This window comes from Xyrauchen texanus, chromosome 34 (assembly GCF_025860055.1).
Source record: "Xyrauchen texanus isolate HMW12.3.18 chromosome 34, RBS_HiC_50CHRs, whole genome shotgun sequence".
NCBI classification, from domain to species: Eukaryota; Metazoa; Chordata; class Actinopteri; order Cypriniformes; family Catostomidae; genus Xyrauchen; species Xyrauchen texanus.
In genome coordinates, this window is record NC_068309.1 from 32,862,057 (window position 1) to 32,887,074 (window position 25,018).

Consider the following 25,018-nt stretch of genomic DNA (forward strand, 5'->3'; position numbering starts at 1 on the left):
CTTCAAGAAAGGCTGACAGTTAAAAACAAGCCTTCGGTAACAAAGATCCAATGTTTGCACAAGCCTTCTCTAAGACCTTCCATAAAGGCCAGTTTAAGTATCATTACTGAAAAAATCAACCTACTGTAAAGAAATAGACAACAGTACTTCCATGTAAATGTGTTGTTTTTAAGTTATATAATAAAATTTTCATTAAAAACTGCAAACTGCCACATAATTGTATATCAACAATCTTGCGTTTCATTGTATTTATTGCAAACCCATTACACACCAATTCATAAAAATAAAAACAATTCATGTACACTCACTGAGCTCTATATTAGGTACACCTGTACAGCTACATATTCATGCGATTATCTAATCAGTCAATCGTGTGACAGTAGTGCAGTGCATAAAATCATGCAAATACGGGACAGGAGCTTCAGTTAATGTTCACATCAACCATCAGAATGGGGAAAATATTTGATCTCAGTGATTTGGAGAGTGGCATGATTGTTTGTGCCAAATGGGCTGGTTTGAGTATTTTTGTAACTGCTGATCTCCTGGGATTTTCACACACAACAGTCTCTAGAGAAGTGGTAGGCAACCTTTTTGACATGGCATGCCATTTTTTATTTTCCTGGTCAATTGCTGTGCCGATAACTAGCAGGCTAGTTTATTTATATGAGGCTTGCACATGCAACGGGAGTCTCGTCACATTTTAATAGTGTTTAGTCTCCCATTCAGCTGATTAAAACACGCTGTGTGATCATGAGGAAGGAATACATCAAGATGTATGTTGGAATGGGGACGGATTTTATATAAATAAAATAGTCTACTCCTTTCTGTGAACGGAAACGCCTTGTTGATGAGAGCGGTCAACAGAGAATCGGCAGACTTGTTCGAGCTGACAAAGTCTACGGTGACTCAGATAACCCTTCTGTACAAATGTAGAGAGCAGAATAGCATCTGCGAACCTTGAGGCAAATGGGCTACATCAGCAGAAGACCATTATGGGCAATTTATTAGGACCATAGTGTTCCTAATTATGAGCTATGTGAGTGTATATCTTCATGTACCTTTACGATGCATTATTATGCAAAACAATGTTTTTTTTTTCTTTCTTAAAAATCTTTAAAAGTGAGAGTGTAGAGTGGTGCTCGCCTACGCAAAACTCGTCAAGGCACTTTGACAATTTCTCATACCCAACGCCATGACAAAGAACAAAAAAGAAAAACATACACCAATCTTTGAACACCAGAGACATTTAATAGCAGTATCTTATTTACAAGCAAATACATGTGTACATTCATTGGAATTCACTTGGTGACTGCAAAGCTGTATGGAAAAGAAGAGTACAAAAGAGTAACTTCCTGTGTCATGGATAAGACCCAAGGTGACAAGAGCAGACAAGCCACAGCGAAATCATGCATGATTAGACGATGAGAGATCAAACGGCCCCTATCGTGGCCACGGCTCAAGGTGGGGGAGAGGCATCCGGACTACATGTATATTCAAAGGATGGAAGAAATGTGCAGTGCTGTTAGCTGCATAGTATAAAAGGAGAGAGTTTGACTGCTTGAACTGGAACACAGAGAGAATACTAAAGTTTTCTTCATTGCAAAACATTGTTTGCTTTTTGTTTGAAATCATAATGAAATGTCAGGACATTTCTTTGCAATCAATGCATAGCAATTCCTTTTATGGAGTAAAACAAAAGGCTAAAACAAAAGGCTCACCCGAAAATGAAAATTGTGTCATCATTTAATCACCTTCATGATGTTTCAAAGCTGTATGACTTTTGTTTTTTCCATGGGACACAAAAGGAGATGTTAGACAGAATGACAACCTCAATCAGCATTCATTTTCATTACATCTTTTTTTTCATACACTGAAAGTGAATTTAGATGGAGGTTCTCAATCCCAAATATTCTCCTTTCGTGTGATGAAAGAAAGTCATATGGAATTAAAACAAAATAATGACAGACTTTTCATTTTTGGGTTTTCTATTCCTTTAATTTGCATTTGCTAATGTAATATTCCATTAACATGTCTTCTGGATAAAAAAAAGCATTCCATGATCTTCATTTTAATTTAGGTCTGTTTGAAATAATGATATGATCAATTCAAATGTTTAAAACACTTAAAAACAGTAACTTTAATTTCATGCCATATTGAGCGACAGAAAGAAAGAGAAGAAAACATGGACTCTTTAAGATTCAATTCATTTCACACTGCCATTCACAAAGAGAAAAGCTCCCCATGAATGGCGAGCAGCAGTGACTGGTTGCCTTGTCAAGTCACCAATGAGAAAAAAGAAAAACAGATCAAAATAAAAGACAAGCAAGACTTCCCCCTAGTGGTTAAGAGAGAGAATAGTGCATGCCATTGCTACAAATCTCATACACAAGGCTTTTACTACATCACAGACTAGTCTGCAAAAAGCACTCAACATCAAACCACTAATAATTTCAGGTATAGAGCTGTTAGCATTCACTACTTTACATCTAGAAACATAGAAGGAGTATCTTTGCCATCAAATACCCAGATGGAATTTTTCGAAAGCAGAGGAAAAACGACTCCCTCCATCGCTCTGGAATTCCAGTCTTCCTTTCAGATGAGTAGATTACAGATGGAAGGATTTAGTTTTTCTTAAATATACTTTCCCCGCTGGGTCCACGGCTCAACGCAGACCCGTAATTGTGTTTTCATTTCCAGCAAGTGACTAGAGTAGATGAAAATTATCATTATTCATGTGCTCACTTTACTGGACTTACTGCCCAGTCATTATTGCAAAGTCATTATTTTCAACTTTGCCAGAGCTGCTGGCAATGCCAAGTCTATTCTTAGTCTCGCTGCTGAACACAGTTACACTGTGATCACTGCTGTATGTGACCCGAAACACTGGAATAAGTAATTTGAAGTCAACATGAAGCTTTCACAACCAATTTTACCTTCAAAAACTGCACTTAATCAAGAAAAAATGGGGCCGATAATTTATTGGATCATGCAATTATTAAAACAAAAAAAATACATTACAAATTTGAAAGAAACGTTCATGTTTCAATACAAGTTAAGCTCAGTCAAGAAATGTTGTTTCATAATGTTAATAACCATAACACTTTTCGACTCATGGCAAAATTCACAGCTTTAGTGAGGCACTTACAATGGAAGTGAATGGCGCCATTCCATAAACATTATAATTCAGATAGTTTTAAAAGCAAAGCCACAACATTATACACTGATGAGCCAAAACATTATGAACACTCACAGGTGCAACGAATAACGCTGATCATCTCCTAACAAGGCAAAAGGTCAAGATCTGGATAAATTATATGGTAACCGAACAATCAATTCTCGTAGTCAATGTGTTGAATGCAGGATAAATGGGCAGGATTAAAGACCTGAGCGACTTTGACAAGGGCCAAATTGTTATGGCCAGAAAATTGGGTCAGAGCATCTCTGAAATGGCAAGACTTGTGGGGTGCTCCCTGTCAGCAGTGGTGAGTACCTGCCAACAGTTGTCCAAGGAGTGGCAAACCACAAACCGGCAACAGGGTGTTGGGCACCCAAGGTTCATTGATACGCGAGGGCATTGAAGGTCTACTGTGGCACAAATCGCAGAAGGTTTTAATGATGGTTACGGGAGGAATGTGTCACAACACACAGTGCATCACATCCTACTGCGTATGGGGCTGCATAGCCTCAGACTGGTCAGAGTGCCATGATGAACCCTGTCCACCACCGAAAGTGGCTATAATGGGCACGCGAACATCAGAACTGGACCTTGGAGCAGTGGAAGAAGGTCACCTGGTCCGATGAGTCCAGTTTTCTTTTACATCACATGGACGGCCGTGTACATGTGCACCATTTACCTAGGGAAGTGATGGCATCAGGATGCACTGTGGGAAGACGATAAGCCGGTGGAGGGAGTGTGACGCTCTGGGCAATGTTCTGTTGGGAAACACAGGGTCTGGCCAATCATGGTGACATCAATTTGACATGTGCCACCTACCTAAAAATAGTTGTAGACCAGGTACACCCCTTTGTGGCAATGGTATTCCCTGTTGGCTGCGGCATCTTTTAGCATGATGATGTGCACTGCCACACTGCACACATTGTTCGGGAATAGTTTGAGGAACATGATGAAGAGTTCAAGGTGTTGCCCTGGCCTCCAAATTCCCCAGATCTCAATATGATTGAGGATCTGTGGGATGTGCTGGACCAACAAGTCCAATCAATGACAGCTCCACTTCGCAACTTACAGGATTTGAAGGATCTGCTGATAATGTCTTATTGCCAGATACCACAGGACACCTTCAGGGGTATTGTAGAGTCCATGCCTCAGTGGATCGGCTCTGTTTTGGCGTCACGTGCAGGACCAACAGCATATTCACTAGCGGATTTAGGTATAGGCGACACGGGCAAGCGTCCAGGGTGGCATCTTGCCGGCAATGCTGGGGGGCGGCACGGGGCACCCACACAAATTTTTTTTAGAATGGTGACATTTGTGCAATCAGTTTTCTATCGCTCATTTGCACGTCACATCAATGATATCATGTCACTGTGTGGGACTGTGGGTCAATTAACCTTATCAGATTGGGCGCCCTGATTCTAGTTTTTTTTTGTGAGCTAGGCAGGCTACTACCTTGGAAGTTCTCCCACTCCGAAGTATGAGATGTGGAGGTGGGTGGGTGTAGTTCAGGTCTAAACACTGGAAGCCCGAGGTAGGGGGAGCGGGGGAATCTATCAAATAGCACACCTCTAACTTTTTACAGTACTAATGAAAATAAGTCACTACAAAACGTTACAAAATAAAACACAATTCATTTATAATACTGCAAATATATAGTTTCGCCCAGAGCGCCATACAAGCTAGACCCACCACTAAGCATATTAGGCAGTTGGTCATAATGATCTGGTTCATCGGTGTAAGTGTTCACATGATTTTAGTGTGATAAAACCGTTTACCATATTACAGGATTTTTCGACGTTATGTCATCATGACAACGAAGTTGTAATATTTATATAACTTTACACAGATATGGGTATAATGTCTTGTGGCTATAATTTAGTGATGGGTCATTCATGAACTATACATTCATTTGGAATGTCTTTTTTATAACTTGGGAGTAATGAGTAGTCTCAGAGTGTGATTAATTTATTTTGTTGTGGCCGCAAATGCTCAAGATTGTTATTGTGTGAATTGTGAGCCTATGCAGCTTTTATGTGACAAATGAACTAAAGACTCCAGCCAGAAGACCCAGTCGAGTGGTGATCATTTCTGTTTCTCATAGTTTATCTTTGGCTGCAATATCAATTTCCTCATTCAGAAAATGATAAAAGTTTGCTTAAGTAGACAAGTTCAGGGAATTTGGCCATTGAAATTTCAACAGTGACACCCCTCCACTTTCCGCTTATAAAAACAAAAAAAAAAAAAATGACTTATAGCGATTAGTTCCTTTTGCTAAACAAGATTCAAAGATCCAAATTGGTAAAATTATCAGATTTTCATATCACTATTATACTTTTGAAACCATGTGTATTAACATATATGGACTGGCCCCATTCACTTTTATTGTAAGTACAGTTAGCATGAAAACTCTGATGTCACACTGCAGGTGACCGTGCTTCCGGGTTCTTTCTAGCAGCAAATATCAATGGTGGAAATAGGCAGTACTGCAGTTTTAATAATCTTTTAAGCTTTATAGAATGGAATAATATTTATGTTGACAAAAGTTATTATAAACGAATATCTATGGTTTACAGTGAATAAATAATTTGGGTTTCTTTATGAAATATCGGCAAAACAAGTTTAAACTTGGTTAAGTGAGCCTGTGTGTTATGGCGTACATGTAACAGGTTGATGAATAAACATTGTCACATGTCACACTCTTCTAAAGCCTAAGAATTTGGCTACTGAGAAATGAAAACTACCGTCAAATATACAACATGTGCTAAAATTATTTGACCACATATCTGTCACAGTGACAGCACTTTGGAAATTAAAAATAGCGATCAGAATCTGCATGATTTCTTCGTAAAAAACAGCTGCAGTGGTTCAATTGCGTCTTAATACAGCAGACCCGATAACAATGACGGTGAACCGTGAAATATAAATTATGTAAAATCCTGAGTTTTTCCTGATGCAATGGTCAAGTGGAAATTTAAAGAAACCCTAATCTCCAACAATCTGTGGGAAACAGGGTGTTTCAATCCAACAAACAGGTTCAGCAGATTCAGCGCAATTTGTGTGAAGCGCCCATAGACAGCGGTTCTTTTCTGGACTACCAAAAGAACCCGGAAGTGATGGAGTGGATTGTTTGTTTGTAAACAGTAATTTCATCTATTGAAAAAATCTTAGAAAGCCTGGATTACTGACAACAGTGCGACAATGCTTAAACAGCTATTTGGCTGTTAGTTAACATTATACAACTGCCTGAAAAGAAAGTGGAGCTGGAGCTTATTACGTTATTGTATGTAAATGTAAAACATGCAAGTTATTACATTTTGATAAAAGATTACGAAGACTAAAATTTTAGTTTTAAATAACGTGCAATGATAAATTGTACACAATAAGACCAGGAATGAGTATGAATTAAGTAAATATGGTCCATGACTAATTTCATGTTGACTTTAAGGCTGCTTTCACACTAGCACTTTTGGTGCACACCCGGGGTCGAATGACGTCAAAGTTTGGTTCGTTTGGATAATGTGAAAGCTGTTTTCCGAACTCAGGTGCGCACCTGCAAACCGCACTCAGATTCACTTGAAAAGGTGGTCTTGGGTACGGTTCTTGTGAACTCTAGTATGGTTTGCTGCTGATATGAACGCATTTGTACCAAATCGCGAAAGTGAACCACTTGTGATGACGTATAATTTGCGTCTTTGCAGGCTCCCGATCGCAATTATTATGGTAAAATGCATTTCTTCTACCTGCATGTGTCCAAATACACTGCCTTCAGAGAGCAGCTCACATTCTTTACACCTCGGGATCGAGGCAGACAAATGCTAACATTCTTCACATCATTGCACATTCAATGCATCTGCAGGAGACAAGTGTTGTTCTGTGCATGGCAAGTTTTCGTGGTAAATCCAAAGAAACAAACTTTAATACTTCACTTAACACAGTGACGTCTTCTCAAGTTATTACCAAGTTACAGTGGTAAACAGCTGCCGCTTGTACTCACGTTGATGACGGAATCGGACCGCGGTTCGGACCCAATTGATATGATGTGAACACAGACCAGCGCGGGCAGTGGGAGGGGGAGGAAACAAACTCTGAGGAATCTAACCAAGTGTGAAAGCACCCTAAAATACTATTATTCTACAATCAAGCCTTTTAGATTGTTAAGTCAAATCAATTAGAATAAGATAATACAAACTAAGAGTTCATGAATTTAAATGAGATTAGACACAGAATAGCTTTGCTATCCTATAAAGGAGACTGATATGAACCTTTAATAGATGAAGAGAACTCTGGTCCGAGGGAGAGAAGAATCGGCCATTTTGCGGATCTTGGCATAGTTGATAAAGCCTCTAAGGAAGAGCAGGAAGCCTAGAAAACAGAAAACACTTGGCTGAAATGGCATTTCAATTGAGCCGACAAGGTGGATTTTTCCAACAAATTACTTTCACAGTGGCCTCAAAATTTGAACACTTGAGTGAACCATTTTTTGGTCAAAATGAACACTTCCTGAATGGAAAGCCTTTATTTACTGTATTGAAGTTGCGAAACGATTGACAAAAAGAAACCAAGAATAGCTGCTATCAAATCAAATAAGTTTTGAAAGATTTATTTTCTATTTTTTAATAGTGTGAAATTTAGTAAATATAATGCTAAATAAAAGTTACATTTTAGCAATTTTTTTTACAGTACAAGTTGTTTACTGTCATATTAAAGTGAGACTTTTCAAGCATTGTAGGTTGATCTCGACCTACGATCATGCTAATAACACATTTAAACTAGCGTGCAGATTTTGCAGGAACGGTTCTTCAGCTGAGGTAATTTATGTCTTGATCAGAGTACAGCAAAATGCAAAATATGTACAGGGTGTGTTTTGTCTAGTTATACTTACCAAGCACCAGGAACACCCACCACAGCCAGTACTGCCCATCAAAGTATCCAGGGAAATAGGTTGAAAACTGAAGAATAGATTAAAAAAAGAGAGAGAGAAGCGGATAACCAATTTTGTCAGGACTTGCAATGTCATGATCTGAAAAGAATATTACCATACAAGACAGCAGCCTATGAGAACCTTAGAATCTAACCACATTAACACACATATTCTGTTCTGTAATGTTCTCAAATACGCAGCCTTGACAAATCAGTTAACATTACTATGCGAATAAAGCCAAGGGTACATTACATGACACAACCTCATCAACATTTGAAGTTGCAAGTCAGCGACAAAATGCCCCAAATAATGCCTGTTGCCAACACTTTTCTAGTGTAAGTACTTGAGACATACTGCAACTAGCCACAGATGCTACAACTTTATGTTATCAAGAATAAACTCCCTTGTTGATAAGTGCCCAAGTTTTTTTAAGAACAAATTTCTGGATTGTTACTACAGTCAGGCAAAATAATATTGTAGTTGACCAACTTGGTTTGCGATTAGTTGTTTATGCAACATAACGTCAACAACACAGCAAAAACAATTAACTTAAAATATGCACAGGGCGATGGCCTTCAGTCTTGTAGAACCCTTGGCTTAAAAGTGTGTAAAATAATTAGCTGCAGTTCTATAGATGGTGACATACCCGTACGATAAGGATCCATTTGATGAGAGACAGACCAAAGCCAGAGATGGCGCCATAACGGCCGGCTGCTGAGGTTGTTAGGCAGAATGAGAGAAAGAAGCCAATCCAGTTGAAGAGGAATGCCACTGAGAAAAAATATGTTTTCAACTTTAATAACTTTATAAAGCTAACAAGACATAGTCTTCATACATCAGTTCAGTTCCCAACTCCCATAACAAACCTGAGAAATGAGATTTTTTTTTTAAATATCTGTACCTGATAGTTCATATACAGTAGCCCAAAAAGTTAATTTGATAACATATTAGATAACAAAATATCAAACCAAGAAGCATCTGCAAACTAATACTGCTAGAGCTTATCTCTGACTTTTTATAAGCCATTTTTGCAATGAATTTTATCCAACTGATGCCAAAGCTTTTTTTAATCCATGCACAGGTGTAGTTCATCACATACTTCTACTGTACTGAGTGTGTTCTACTAAGTTTGACCACCAGAAAATGTCCAAATGCTTTTTAGGGCCAGAGTAAGCCTTATCTTTGGACAATAACTTAGTGGTTGACTAATATATAGTAGAGGCCGATAAATCGGCTGATATTCAGAATCGGCAAATATATTTTCGCATTTGTCTGATTAGTTTCTCAATTCGTGAGATCGCAGAGAATAACCTGAAGGAGGCGTCTGAGACATGTAAATGACCAATCACAGTCCATTTTGTGGTTACGTGCAATGGTGTTACTACAATAATAGACCGGCATACAACAATGTTTTTTCATTTAAATTGTCCTGCGAATCAGAGCTGCGAAGACAGCATTCTGATCGAGTTTTATCGATAGATCATTCATATTGTTCACGATATGATGCACTGAGCACTGCCGCAGTACATATAAAAAACACTCTCCCCTGCAGAATGTAAATTTTTAAATTAGTATGATTTTTTTAGTTTTACCGGCAAAGTGTCAGATTTTCAAAAGATATGGCCAGACGCGCAGTCCACCAATAACGTTAGAGCGACAGCAGAAGGAAAACCCTGCATTGACAATGACAGTGTCTCATTTGGAAGGCTGCGTCTTCTGGAGGTCGCATTTCTCGGCCGTATATGTCATCGAGGCAGTCTCATTTCATAAAAGCGAGTAAGACACTTCGAATGCGACCTTCTTTCACGGGAATTTTGAGGATGCATGAGTCCTCGACCTGCCTGAATCTACATGTGTACAAAATCTATCCTTTAGTGTTTGCCTACAACAATGTCAGTTGTGTTTCTGTTTGTTTGTGAGATCTGTTTCTGTGAATTATATGACCCCCAATGCATCAAGTAAATGTCCTCTCCTGTCATTATCAGTGCTTCCTTGGATGTTGAGTGTATATAATATGTTAAATAGTGGTATGCGGTCATAGCAACCATGTTACGTTACGTTTCTGTTAGTCCTACAAAGGCAGTCTCGTTTAAACTAGATTTGTTTAAAGGAGGATGCTCGGTATACTGCAGCCTTCAAAGGATGCTTCCTATCTAGCAAGCAGCCTTCAAAACGAGACACAGCCATACAGTACAGGGACTAGCAACATCAAGTGAAAATGTTGCTGATGGTGTGAGCGGGGCTTTACAGTGACACCTAGCGGAATGGATGCAGCATCATTCAAAAACAATAGTTTCTGGTTACCGATGCTAATTTAGAAATTCACTATTCACAGTTAGCCATGATTAATATAATCTATGAGTGAAAGTGTCCAATAGTAGGGCGGCTACTAAGATATTCGGCTGGTCATGTGATTCTAAAGGCAAGGTCACACATTCCATCAAACCTCAAAATTCCATCTGTGAAATACAGTCATCTCAATGGAAATCCGTACGATTGTAAATTTTGCATGAAGGACTTACGGTGGCAAATAATTTCTCTTTGCGGTTTTGCGTAGAGTTCAAGGTTGGTGAACTTTGACAGGCGAATTCGCCACATTGACCAATAGAAGGTTGCCTGGTTTGACAGCTGTGTGGACGGAGCTTCGTACAAAGCTACACTGAATATTCACAATGGACAAGAATATCAGTTTAGCGCAGAGTTTCTTTTAAACTTCACTCCCAGAGTTTAAAGTGCAGCACTAAGCACTAAAGGGCTGCTTGGCAATAGTTTTTTGCTGCTTTCACATACACTCAACATCCACCCACGACTTCTTCAACCGCAAAGGTGACCCCACCTTAGCAAACCAGCGGATGAGGAGACCCTTTCCATGTTGAATAAAACAGCTTTTATAATGTTACTAATATAAGTGAAGAGTTTATATATATACGTTATTATTCATTTCTTTTGGAGACATTTTTTTTTTTATGAAGAAAAGAATTACTTATTTAAGTGTCCAAATAACTTTTGGGGCCACTGTATATGCACAGCTACTCTTGCAAAAAATTATATTCTTTTTCTGAAGCAACAGCTAATATTTAAGCAGATATACATAAACAAGATAGGAGAATTAAGATGGTTCCTTCTGGCAAACGTCCCTGTACCCACAACACTTCCCAAGAATCTCATTACCAGCATTTTGCTTTTGTTTCTTTTTTGGGTTGTTTACAACTATTCTTTTACCAGTTTATGGAGAAAGGAGATAAGTGAACTAGGAGAGAAGAGTGCAAGAACTGTTTCTGAATTCTCTATTTCCCCTAAAAAAACACTTACTGAAAAATGTCAACATGAAAATGCCATCATTGCCTATCCGCAGCTGGTCAGCATCCTCAAAGTCATCTCTTGCCACAAAGTCATCATCCTACAGGAACATACACAGAGACAGATGAAGATCAACTCTGAGAACATGACTCCTAGCTCATTGCATTACAGGGCTAAAACACAACACTCTGAAACAGCGGTTTTAAAACAGGTATGTTTATTACATTTCTTGTGGAGAATCTTTAATATCTTCATATGAAAGTCATATCTTTCTTTGGAGTTTGTCACCACTGTCTCCAATTTAGCTGTGGTTTTTAAGGCAAAATTCTCCATAAAGAAGCTTTGGAACAATATATATATATATATATATATATATATATATATATATTGTGTGCGTACGTGCATGCATACGTGTGTGTGTGTGTGTGTGTGTGTAAAGCTCTATACAAAAATAGAAAATTAAGGGAAAATAACGCGGCCACCTAAATGCAAAGTAATATTTTCATATTAATATTTGTATTTATTTTTCCTTAGTGCAATGACAGCATAACATAACATTGTCTTTGTAATCACATGTTTACTAGTTTTCAACATATAGCTTTACATTTTATTAAGGTGATCATCATATTTAGGGGTGCTTGGCATCGAATTTGAAATCCCCTGGTCTGGAAAACATCATTGGATCTTTGAAAGGACAAAAGGGAGCACTGATAATGACAGGAGAGGACATTTACTTGATGCATTGGGGGTCATATAATTCACAGAAACAGATCTCACAAACAAACAGAAACACAACTGACATTGTTGTAGGCAAACACTAAAGGATAGATTTTGTACACATGTAGATTCAGGCAGGTCGAGGACTTAAAAACAGCAAACATCACTGAACTGGGGGTGGTGACATTTCTGGTAAGCTTTAGACTAAACCTTGATATTAGATGCAAAAAAGGGCCAAATTCTGACATTAATGTCTTCACGGCAAATTGTATCACAATTCCACTGTTAATATACACTTTAATCTTTCATTCTTTCTTCTTATTTTTCTTTAAAAGTTCACTTTGACAGATTTTGCATTGCTGCATTTTGTACATCCAAGTTGGGAACAACAAAATATTGTGAGCATGCAACCGCGTGATAAATATTACTAGGCATCATTTCATCAACCAACATTGTGAATACTGTGATGATTTGCATGCTATTTTTATTTGTCCATAAATATTGCATCTCCGATTTAAACCTCAGTGGCAAAAATGTGGACAGGGTGGGGAAGTTTGATTTCTATTTACATAAATCAGTTATTTCCATAATTTCTCCAAAGTGGACTAAAGCTTAAAACAGTTTACAAGCATCAAAATTTCTAGGAAAAAATATAAGTGTATGTAAATATGCTGTTTATTAAAATACAGTATATTGTTGTATTATTGCATAAGAAATAAAATGTACTGTACTGTATTTTTCTGCTCATTTATCTGTCAGTTATTTTTGCATCATAAATCCAAAAGGGATTATATTCTATGAAAAGTTCAGATTCTAAGTTGTCCAATAGTACTACATATGAGTAACTTACCGCAAGCTTCTGGCCGCTCCCACGGACCCACCACCGGGTCCGTAGTTTAAGAGGTTAAACTTTAGTAGCAAAACTGCCAATTTGAGTTGGAAAATTAGATTAATTATTGTGATCTATTTTTATTCAACAATTCATTTGTTTCTTATTTTTTTTAAATGTATGTAGATGAATATTGCTGTTTGTTACATAAGAGATAATCCATTGCTAGGTGAGTGTAAACTATTTTAATGCATGACGAGCTGGCGAAGGGTTGCCTATGCAAAAAGCATGACATTTTGAAACGCACACCTAGCGGTGGATTATCCCACTTATACCATGGTTATTTAAAAGTTAAAGCTGTCATTGATTTTTGCAGAGCAAATTTAGATTGGAAGAATACAAATAACGGTTAACTTTATGCCAATTTTAAATCAGAAACAGACATGAAGTAGTGTAATATCACATTTATTTGAATTAATTAATAACAATCTGTACGAATAATTGGAAAAGTTTAGTTTTTTTGGAGACCACACACTGTATAAACTCTAAGAACATGTAATATTTAATTACAGACATGACAGTTGTACAAGCGGCACTTACAGTACATGATGAGGGGAAACCATCCAAAACAATTTGAAAAATCCAGACTTGGTATAGGTATGCTATCCACTAAGGCTGCAGGGCTGTTTAAAATAAGAATGAAATCGAGATATGGCCTTGAACGATTACTAAACTGAAAAAGTCTGCATTTTATGAAATAATTGTCATTCAACACTGCAGTCAGCATGTGTGATTAGCAGTTGTAAGCAGCAAATGCTGAGCCGCGCAACAATATTAGATGATGTTTATCATATTACATTTCAAATCGTTTAGCCTCATCTTGCAAGACAGCAAAAGACCCATTTCATAGGTCCCAGTTGTCTTCTCTCCCCCTGCAAAAACATAGCTGAATGTCAACATATACTTTCCTAACAAGCCTCGGGAAAACTGCAGGTGCATTTCTAATTATCTCCAGGTCGGACTATATGGGGCTGATGAACTCTGCAGTCTTTTCTGTTTATCCTGTAGTGCTTCACCGTTGAGTTAAAGACTGCATTGCATGACTCGAGGATGTTTTGTGATGTAATGGTTAATCCCGGCTCCGGGATAGTTTTAAAAAAGGCATAAAACTCTAGTAGAGTAGGCAGCTAGGTGCATTAAAGAGTGATTAAACTGACTGGAACTACCTGTGCATGCATTAAACAGTTTTAACGCATGCATTCCAGCCAATCAGAATAGAGTATTCAAATAGACCATGGTATAATGTGTATTGTTTAATTGGTGCACATGAATAAATGAGTAGGTATTAATAAATATATAAATAAATTATTTATTTTTTGCCCAGCCCTAAAGCACTACTTAGAAACACTGCTGCTTGAACAAGGGGGAAAAAAAGGTTACTAAACAAAGCAAAGAAAACAGGCCCTGGGTCTTCCTAGATGTACAGTAGGTCACCTTCACCATCACACTTTACAGTCTCACACACTCTTTTACTGTACCTCCAGTGCACAGTGTGTTACATCATCAAACGTGTCCAGATGTTCCCTGTGCTGTACGCATGCAGTGTGTGGCAGAGAAACACAGCAGTGAAAAGGGGAAACTACATCATATCAAATCAGCATTTCCTGTTAACTAGTTTACAGGAGATGTTAAAGACTTTTCTTAAATGGTGTGCTGTCTCAGGGCTGGTTACATTAGGCTTTGTTCACACTGCACATTCATATCCAATCTTAAGGACTGACTGTTCATACTGCATTTTAGCAATTGATTAAAGCTGATCCATTTGTCCAGACAGTGTAGTCAGTATCCGCTATATTGATTGCCATTGGAATTACTTAAAAAAGGATAAGGTTGTTCCAAATCTGAATATCTTCTGCACAAAACAAGATGTTAGGTAGAATGACTAACAGTCACCATTCACTTTCATTGTAAGGAATACATTTCCAATGAAAGTGAATGGTAACCGAGACTAAAAAATCTTCTTGAGTTAAACAAAAAAAAATAAAAAATCAGGATTTGGAACAACATGAGGGTGAGTAAATGAAAAGCAGAAAGACAGAATTATCCATTGTGGGTTAACTATCCCTTTATTCTTATTTTAAAGGGGTCATGTCATGAGGAATCAATTTTTCTGATTATCTTTTGATAAATGAGTTTACTGTAAAAAATATAAAACCATTGGTGAAGTGCAAGTCTACCAATTTTCATAATCGACTAGTAGTTGACTAGTCGGTGTTTAGGATATTGTACAATTAGGCTCTGTTATGCACGTGTCTCTTATTAGACGCCTTTCAGAGGGATATACACGGACGCCATGTGCAGAACTTCAAAATGGTAACCAACATATATTTAACAAATAAATAGACTAAATAACTATAACATCTTGTTGCACAAACTATCAAAGGGGAAAAAAGTCTCCAATTAGGAGCAGCACAAAACCGTTTGCGCATCCTGAACGCAGAACGCTGCCCCTCAATGTAACCTAAGTGCTACAAGGCGATCCTCGCTGCCCATTCAAAAGCGCAGAACAGCAAGATAAAATTGCGGGTAAACATCTAGTTTATGACATCAAGCAATTTAACCATATTTGCAGCACCTATTTACTTAATCAGTGTCAGACAGAATCGTCAAAAGACTTTAATCTCTCCACAACACCTCACAAATATGGGAACATAACTCACTGCAGAGGATTTAATGTCCAACAGTGATCATCTTGAAATGTATTGTTGATGTGCCATTTTGGTTGCTGTAACAGCAGCAGTGCATAGATTAACTAAACCTAAAGCATTAAAGAGACGAAACATCAAGTACAGGGTTGCTGACTATTAATCACTTATAACCCTCTGAGGTCTGAGGTGTTCTGGGCCCTGGAGAAGTTTTGGCATGCCTTGACATTTGTGCATTTTTCAGTTGCTTAAAAACATATTAATGGCTAAAGTCTGATAACACTGTATTGAGCACAAACTGGGCTACAATAATATGTGAGCAACATGTATGTACAGGTTTGTATTTTTGAGAAAATAACGTTTATGCGTGGTTTTTGAAAAAACAACGTTTTGAAAACAAATTTTTCTAAAAGTCATTGAAATAACGCCATATAACACATACTTAACATTTGTCCACAAGCCTTTTGAGAACTGGATCTTGTAGCCTAGAGTTTTTGCTACAAAATGATGTGAAAACCATCCTGATCACTCATTCATACAAAACAATATAGTCATTTAATATTTGTAAGACAATTTTAGTGTTGAAAGGTCATATGCGAGGCGTGAACTATCATGAATATTGAGGTGATTTACACCTGAGGAGACTAAAGACCCATCCCTGGGCCTATCAATGAGGAATGTGTCAGAAAGAGAATGAATGTGAGGAGACTTAATGATCAAAATCAAGTTTTAAGTTAAAATAAGTAATCTGACTAAACATTTTCTTTAAATAAATACTTTACTTAAATTTAGACCTACACTACAGTTTAAAAGAAGTCTCTTCTGCTCACCAAGACTGCATTTATTTGATCCAAAATACAGAAAAAACTGTGATATTTTGAACTATTTTTACAATTTAAAAGAACAGTTTTCTATTTGAATATATTGTAAAATGCAATTTGTGATCAAAGCTGTCAAATGATTATTCAGAAATCATAATAATATGCTGATTTTCTAATATGGGCATATTTAAAGTGCATTTTACTAATTTAACCTGAACACATATTTGCAAGCACAAGCTTTGTTGATGATAATGAGGCAGCATAAACACTAGTTAAAATATAATCTAAACATTCATATTACTTTTATATCATATTTATATCATATAGCATACAATTTAAATACCTGCTTTAGCCAAAACAGCATTTAAATGTAACTAAAACTTGCTTATTAGGACATATTTCAAATGTCAATACACTGAATCCTGGCTGGCAAGTCTGGAAACAGTCCCACTAGTATATAAAATAGCATGTCAACTAAAGAAAACTAAATGACTTACTCATCCAAAATTGTATCCTCGGCTGGATTAAGTCTCTCTTCAAAATACAAACGTTCATCGGGGTCCTGCTCTTCTTCTGAGGAAAATGTTAACTCGTCCTTACTATTCAGGACTTTCCTCGCATATATATCGTTACAAACGAGCAGTAAAGTGAATGAATTGTTTACCTCAAACCTCTGAACACTGTCGGGGGCGTTTCCATTTGCATTGATCGCCTAAGCACATTAGCGTATGAATGGCGCGCTCTGCTGGTGGTTGGGATCACGTTATGTATAATTAGATGAACCGGTAAAAACTGTACATCGCTTTGTGTCATACAGATTACATTGCAGGAGAATATTTGTTTTAAATTTGAATAGTTTTATTTAAAAGTAGAAATCTTAAGCTTTCTTTAGACATATGTTTGTGTAATAAGTATTCGCGGAGTTTCAGTTCATTTTTGTGACGTGTTTCTGAAATATGCTCGTGAACACAGAGACTGCTGAAAGCTCACCCTTTTTATTTTCTTTATTTTACAAAAGCACAAGGTTTTGATGTTATTGTGAGTGTACACAAATAAAATTAGACCCTTTATAGTCTCTTATGATGTCTTACACTTATCTGTATGCCCCAAAATTATAGAATATTTTAAGTTGTTTCCGCTGTAATTACCAAAATATCCAGCAGAACGCGCCAACGCGTCCGCCGACCCCAGAGGGTTAAGCTCAGCAAACTATACTCACGCAAAAATGCTCTCCAAAAATTTGCGTCTCTCAATTAATGTGAGAAATGCATCTCCCATTAAAACCACCACTACTAATAATATTAATGTTAGCAGTCCACCCCAGTAATCAACTAGTCAGTTGTTAGACAACTAGTTGATTAGTCAACCACCTGGCACATCCCTTAAAAACATACAGTAAGTTTCAGAACTCAAAACTTCCTCCCTAGTCCAAAACTATTATTTATTGACACATCAAGCTGCAAAAGGATTAGTTCTCTACTTCAGTGACATCCTTATGTCACTAGGGGGCCTTCTTTAATGCATGACCGCATTTTATTTTTGAGTAAAAACTTAAACTATTATTATAAGTGAACCTCAAGGAAAATAATCAAGTAAAAAGCATTACATGACCCATTTTAATGAAATATGGATGCAGTTTGGATCAGGTTTGTAAAAATTAGATTTTCACTGTTCAGACTACAAACAACTAAATGGACTCAAGTCAGATACACAAATAAAATCTGATTTTTGCTGCCAATCTGAACAAAGCCCAGAGAGATGGAGATTTGTGGTACTTACTCCGCTTGACACCAGTGGGACAGTAGCTTCTGCTTTGGTTCTCTCGGCCTCGTCGTACGATGGCAGCGAGGTGGCTACATTGTAGGATGGGGGCTTGGGAAATGCTGCATCTTCTTTGTAATCAAAATATGCTGGGAGGATAAAAAAAAATGTATCTCCTTATACAGTGATTGCTTATATTTGCCATTCAAGAAAATGCAGTTTATTATAAAGATAGACACAACCTGCGAGTAGCTGAAATAATTTTGACTTGTCCCTCAGTATGTAAAAAACAAACAAAAGTAGTGTTTACAGTAATGCACTTACAATGGATATCTATGGGGCAAGGAATGACCGCATCAAACACTGCGATCAGTGTAGTCACAGTCCCGAACAAATGACTCTTATGAGCCGGTTCATTTGAATCTACAACCTGAATCATACAACACAATCAGTGTAGTTTTATTGACGAATGAATGCCTCTTAAGAGCTGGTTCTTTTAAATCTACAGCGTGCAACATACAAATTGATCAGCGTAGTCCTATTCACAAAATAATTACTCTTAAGAGCTGGTTATTTTGAATCTACAGCATGCAACATTTAACACAATCAGTGTAGTTTAATTGCCAAACGAATGACTCTTATGAGCAGGTGATTTTGAATCTACAGCACAAAACATACCACGCTACATTACGAACTGATTACTTTTATCATCCGGTTCTTTATACTGAATCAAAACCTTACTGAACAGCAAGTCATTCATTTTGCAAGTTCCAACTTGTGATCCTAAAAGATGAGTAATTACTGACTTGGTGTTCAGATGACAATGTGCAGAAGAAACACCTGAGTTTTATTGTAATTAATGGTATTTTATCAAAATAAATGCATAACTTCTATAATCTATCTATACATTCTGAAATTACCTCATTATTTGGTAACAGGCTTTTGAGGCCAATAAATCCCATAAGAATGGCTTTTCTTATTTTCAAATAGTTCTTCCCCAAATGTACTTTCGTGAGCGGAATTGTTAAGCAACAAGAAAATTAATTACAATTTCCATCCCTAATCATGACCATATAAAGCTGATAATCATAGAAACTTATAGAACTTATAAAAACTATAGAATGCCTTGTCACATAGAATTCTGTCAGAGTGTAGGGAATGAGAGCCTCAGGACCCAAATGCAGAGTGAAAACAAAGAATTTATTAATATAAGTAAAAGGGTAAAAAACAAACCAAAACTCCAACAAGGGGGGAAAAAAACAGTGGGGAACAGGACCGACCGGACCACATATGCACAGGGAATAACATGAACTGACCAACAGACCAACAAGACTAAATCGACTGGATCATTCAAGACACTGACACTGGACAGCCAACACGAGGAGGCTAAAATAGGGAAAGAAATCAAATGGGTTAACAGGTGACAGGTAAGGCAAATTAACTAATAATAAGCAAACAAGGAGGCGTGTATGACGTAAGACAGAGAGGCACGTGGACATACAGAAACAAAACAAAGCCACATGCTCTCACAAGACAACAAAACACCCAAATGGCATGAGTGCACATCACCAAGACAACAAGGCAATCTACATCCATGCCAACAGACAAACAAGATGAGAGAAAAGAGAATGCGAATAAATGGCAAACAAAGTGATGCTGCACATTCTCAAACTAAACGAAACCTGAGCGTACATGCATGCAACAGGCGACAAAAACAAGACAGGACACCCGTGCGAGAGTTCGGCCACACACACACCCAACACCTTAGACCGAAGTGACCGAACCTCAGCACAACATGAAGACAGTTCGCAACCCCGGCTCGCAACCCGGGTGCGCTGCGCAAGCATGACACGAGGCCAACCTGCTTTCGCGAGAGCCAGACAAACTATTGACGTGAGTGCATGCAGCCAAGATGACATAAGCGTGATGCACCCACGTCAATAACAGACAGACATGGAGCACAAGTGTCCGGATCCCGACACAGACCGAAACTAGACAGGAAGTCAATCAGGATCCAGACACCGTGCCCCCAACATGAAACAAGACAGACAGAAGAGCGCACGGCAGGGAATACAACCGAAACTGCACGCTCACACTAAGACAGACAACAAAACACAAGACAGACATGGGACGATGATGTCACAGTCCTGTGAAACAAAAACCCAGACTGACCGAGTGACAGGACCATGACAGAATTCAATTGAAAGTGCAGAACTGTTTTTGTTTGTTTTACAAACTGAAGTATGGGTCAACGTGATCTTCTGTGGTAATCGACAGCATGATTGAGCTTGACTCGTTTTCAACCTGGAACGCTCCTTTAAAGGAATTTTTGTCCATTTCCTAAAGCTCAGGTACATGAAAACCACACCTTTCAAAAACATTAGCACCAAGAACAGCTTGTTGGTAATCATATATTTAAATATAAACATACATCACAAAATTGCTTTCTAAAACTGATTAAACATTGTTAAATGACGTAACTCAAAAGGCATTTAAATGATGTGCACACCTGCACTGTCAGCCGTAATAGTGCTGTAAGGGGGCGGAGCATCATTGGCCACATGTGGTCCCTCATCTGGCTCCTCCTCATTGGGCAGCTGAGGACACAAAAAGAGTTCTTAAACTACACAAAAATCTGATATGTGCCTCCCAAGCTGACATGGTTAAACTGTAAAAAATAACCTTGAAATAATGCCACAACCCCTTTCTTCTTAACAGACTGCAGATGATTTTAACATGTTAAGTTAAAATGTTAACTTCTGAGATTTAAGTCAGTTTCAGCAGCATGTAAGATAATCCTGAAAGAGCAATACTGTGGAAAACAAGCATGACACGATTTAGAGTGAGAGACACCATGACAAAAGTAACCCTACCTTCAAAATCACATGACTTTCCATTCACTCATCACACACAAACACACAATTCACAACTCACATCAGTTTCAGGAAATTATTTAGCATTTTATAAGGCTACATACCATGGTTGATTAATATAATCATTCAGTACCACCACGGTGTTACCTTCTGATGCCATCACTGAACCATGGTACTTGGTTAGACAGGACATCTAATGTGGTTGGAAAGATGCTTCCTTTTCAGAACCGTACAATTGTTATTATGTTTGCTGTTGTGTGTAATATTATGTTACATTGGTCTCTAATCAGATATATACTAACCAGGATATTTGCTACTACATAAACATCATTAAAACGGCATACACCTTCAATTTAAAAGCCTCGTTTGAACATTGTGAATGTTGAGTAATGCAGTTTACAATGCATGAATATCTATCAAAATAATGTGCAGAAAAGTTTGGCATGGGCAAGAATATAATGCATTAAAAAAAACACCAGTTTCATATTTTCAAATCATTCACTGGTTAAAGACGTGATCACAGATGAGTGTAATCTATATGTTATGTCATGGATAACGTGCAAAATAATTTAAATAACCATGTAATTTATTTCAAAACAGCGCGGCCTACATCCTGTCAGAGCCTCGGTATTTCCTGTGAAGAACTGCCGCAGGAGCTGCGGTTAACATAGGCGCAAAGAGACACGGTAGAGTTTACTCACCTGCTGATATCTCCCACTTGGCTCAGCCATCCTCAGAGAGTTTGAGAAGAATCAAGAGGATCCCTGTATAGACACAATTCACGCAGCAAACAATCTGAATAAAATTATAAAACTTCGTAATGCCAAAGCCACAGCCCTCCTCGGATCAGAACTGTCTCTGTGTATGGCAAGCTGTTTTGACATTTATTCCTTAAAACTAGTATTAATTTGTATGTTACTAGTACTTATTTTTAGTAACTAGTAGTAACTATTCCAGTAGATACTAGTACTTATTAATTAGGTACTAGTACTTATTTAATAAGTAGTACTTATTCATTAGACACTAGTACTTATTCAATAGATACAAGTTCTTATTTAATAGGTACTTGTTTATTAGATACTAGTACTTATTCAATAGATACAAGTTCTTATTAAATAGGTACTTATTTATTAGATACTAGAACTTATTCGTTAGATATTAGTGCTTATCATTAGATACTAATACTTATTTATGAGATACTAGCACATATTCATTAGACACTACTAAGTATTCTAATAGTGACTAGTAACTATTCCATTGTTACTAGTAACACATTTCAAAAATTTTCCATTGATTCCTATGGAGATCTGGGGTTCAGATATCACCCATTCATTTCTTACTAATATGTATTCCAATAGATACCAGTACTTATTCAATAAGTATTAGTAATTATTCAATATATACTAATACTTATTTATTAGAGAGTACTTATTAAATAATAATACTTATTCATTAGATACTAGTAACCATCCCATTAAATACTAGTATTTATTCAATAGATAATAGTGCTTATTAATTAGATACTAGTACTCATTCATTAGATACTAGTACTTATTCAAATGATACTAGTACTTATTCAATAGACACTAGTACTTATTCATTAGGTACCACTACTTTTTCAATAGATACTAGTACTTATTAAATAGATACTAGTACTTATTCTGAATGTTAATTGTAAGATTTTTAATTATACTCCACAGTTGCCATTCTGACTATTCGTTGCATTTGACAGGTAAAAAACTATTGTTACTAGTAAGCTATTAACATATTTATGGTATTTTACATGGATTTACCACATCTATATTACCATATAGATTGAAATGTATCGTTTTAATATGATTATAGCTAACCTGCTCTAGGAATGTTAGCATAGCATCAATGAAAACACAAAGAGAAATTTGTTGAATTTGGTTGTTTGTTGCATCAGTTATATCGTGTAAGATGTAGTACCCCGTTGGAATGAAGGTCAAGACTAGACTGACGTTTAATTTTTAAAATATGGTTGTTATATCTGTAGGAGCAATATAAATATTTCAGTTTATATTTAAATATAATTATTTGTCATTTAATTTCTGTTCACTATAATTTAGACTTGAAACGTTTGAATGTTTTGTGAGTGTGTGCCCTCTATAGGTCACGGGGGCAAAGTTATAAAAGTGTGCGAAACCAAGGCCTGAGGAGGGTTCTGGTGGCTTGCGCATACAATTATAGACCATGAACGGGAACTTGAATCAACATTGGAACAAGACAGTTTATATATATGGTTTATTTCATTTCATTGTATAACATTACAAAATAAATATCACTTTACATCGGTTCTCGGACAATGTTTACGTGTCAGATACCCTGCACCGGTATCCTCAGATGTGGTGAAAACCATAAGAAGAACAAAGGAAAACAGTAAAAAAGTTTTTACCACTAAAATATCATTAAATTAATCTTCAAACAAAAATTTTACCTGTCTCTGAATGGACAATGGGGAGACATTTCAAGTAAGTGTCCCTATATTTGTGCATTCAAACAAAAATATATAAACACAATGTGGCATATAAAATACTATTAAAGGTCTAAAACTAATCTTTCCCAATGTGTCTTTTACATAAAATGTGCTATTTTTTTTTCTTGAAAGAAATTCCATTACACATTTTCTTGCTTAAGTTTGCATTAATTGTCAAGTGATACTGTGGGATTTCTGATTATGTACTAAATATAATTCCCAAAAAAATAGCAAACAGTGTTGCAGATAAGCCCTTCCTGCATTTGAAATCACATTTGTAAAAGTAAAAACAAAATTTGTGTTCATAAAGAATTGAATGAAACAACATAAAATGCCAGACCATAATGTAACTGCGTGGGTAAATACAAGATTGTATTCCAACTACTGTTAGTGTAATTATAATAATACTAATTATTATTATTATCTCTATTGCAAAGTAACTATTTGCACTAGGTGTAAATAGCAGCTGCCACAAAGCGGCGCTATTTACACTCAAATAGACAAACTGTGCCCCCAAATGTTGTCTTAATGGCAAAGTGTGTGTAAAGACAGTGAAGATTTGTTTTTATTAAGCATATTTATTTGTTTATTTTGCCATGTAAACTTTCAAAAAACAAACAAAAAAATCAAAGTACAAGGGAATACATTATCGAAATGCACTAAATTCAAAACAGCCTTATACCACAAATTGGTACCAGTTGGTAGAGCGGGTCGGCCACTAATCACAGGGTTTGTGGTTCAAATCCCAGCCCACACGACTCTACATGCCGAAGTTTTCTTGGGCAATACACTGAACCCCAAGTTGCTCCCAATGGCAGGCAAGCACCTTGCATGGCAACTCAGCCGTCATTGGTGTGTGTGTGAATGGGTGAATGAGTCAGTGTAAAGCGCATTGAATACCGTTAAATAGGCACTATATAAGTGCAGACCATTTACTAGTACTTATATTTTCTAGAATAGTCACTATTAGAATAAGTACTAGTATCTAATGAATATTAAATATTACTTGTTTGATAAGTACTTGTAACTTATGAGTAAGTACTAGTCTCTAATGGAATAATTACTAGTCACACAAAAAATAAGTACTTGTTATGTGAAAATAGATACTAGTAAGTTTTCAGGAATAAGTGTCAAAATGGCTTGCCATACTCAGTGCGCCTTGTGATATTAGTCATTTGTGATCTTTGGCCAAAGTCGTTTTCAAGAGCAAGTCACTCCACTCGTTGACCATATTAAAAACGCCCCAGGCAGATATTTCCAATGTAAACACGCGGCATGACAGTACAACGACATCTTTAAAACGGTTGATCAAATCAGCATTAAAATCGTTTAACAATAGTACAATAAATTGAGCTTCTTATGCTTAGATCACGAAATGTGCCCGACTGGTCCAGCCTAATGCACATAAAAGAATGTTTA

General features: G+C 37.0%; 1 protein-coding gene across 1 annotated transcript; it reads right to left on the reverse strand.

Annotated features, from left to right (window-relative positions):
- Positions 1-1,228: 1,228 nt before the first annotated feature.
- On the reverse strand, positions 1,229-21,969 carry LOC127627784 (NEDD4 family-interacting protein 1-like). The gene is made up of 8 exons (XM_052104329.1): positions 21,804-21,969; positions 20,739-20,826; positions 18,248-18,378; positions 11,409-11,496; positions 8,743-8,867; positions 8,058-8,124; positions 7,438-7,537; positions 1,229-2,704 (listed from the first exon to the last, which is right to left on the reverse strand). Exons 1-7 carry the CDS (start codon positions 21,831-21,833, stop codon positions 7,440-7,442), a joined length of 627 nt encoding a protein of 208 aa, XP_051960289.1. The 5' UTR covers positions 21,834-21,969; the 3' UTR covers positions 1,229-2,704; positions 7,438-7,439.
- Positions 21,970-25,018: the final 3,049 nt, after the last annotated feature.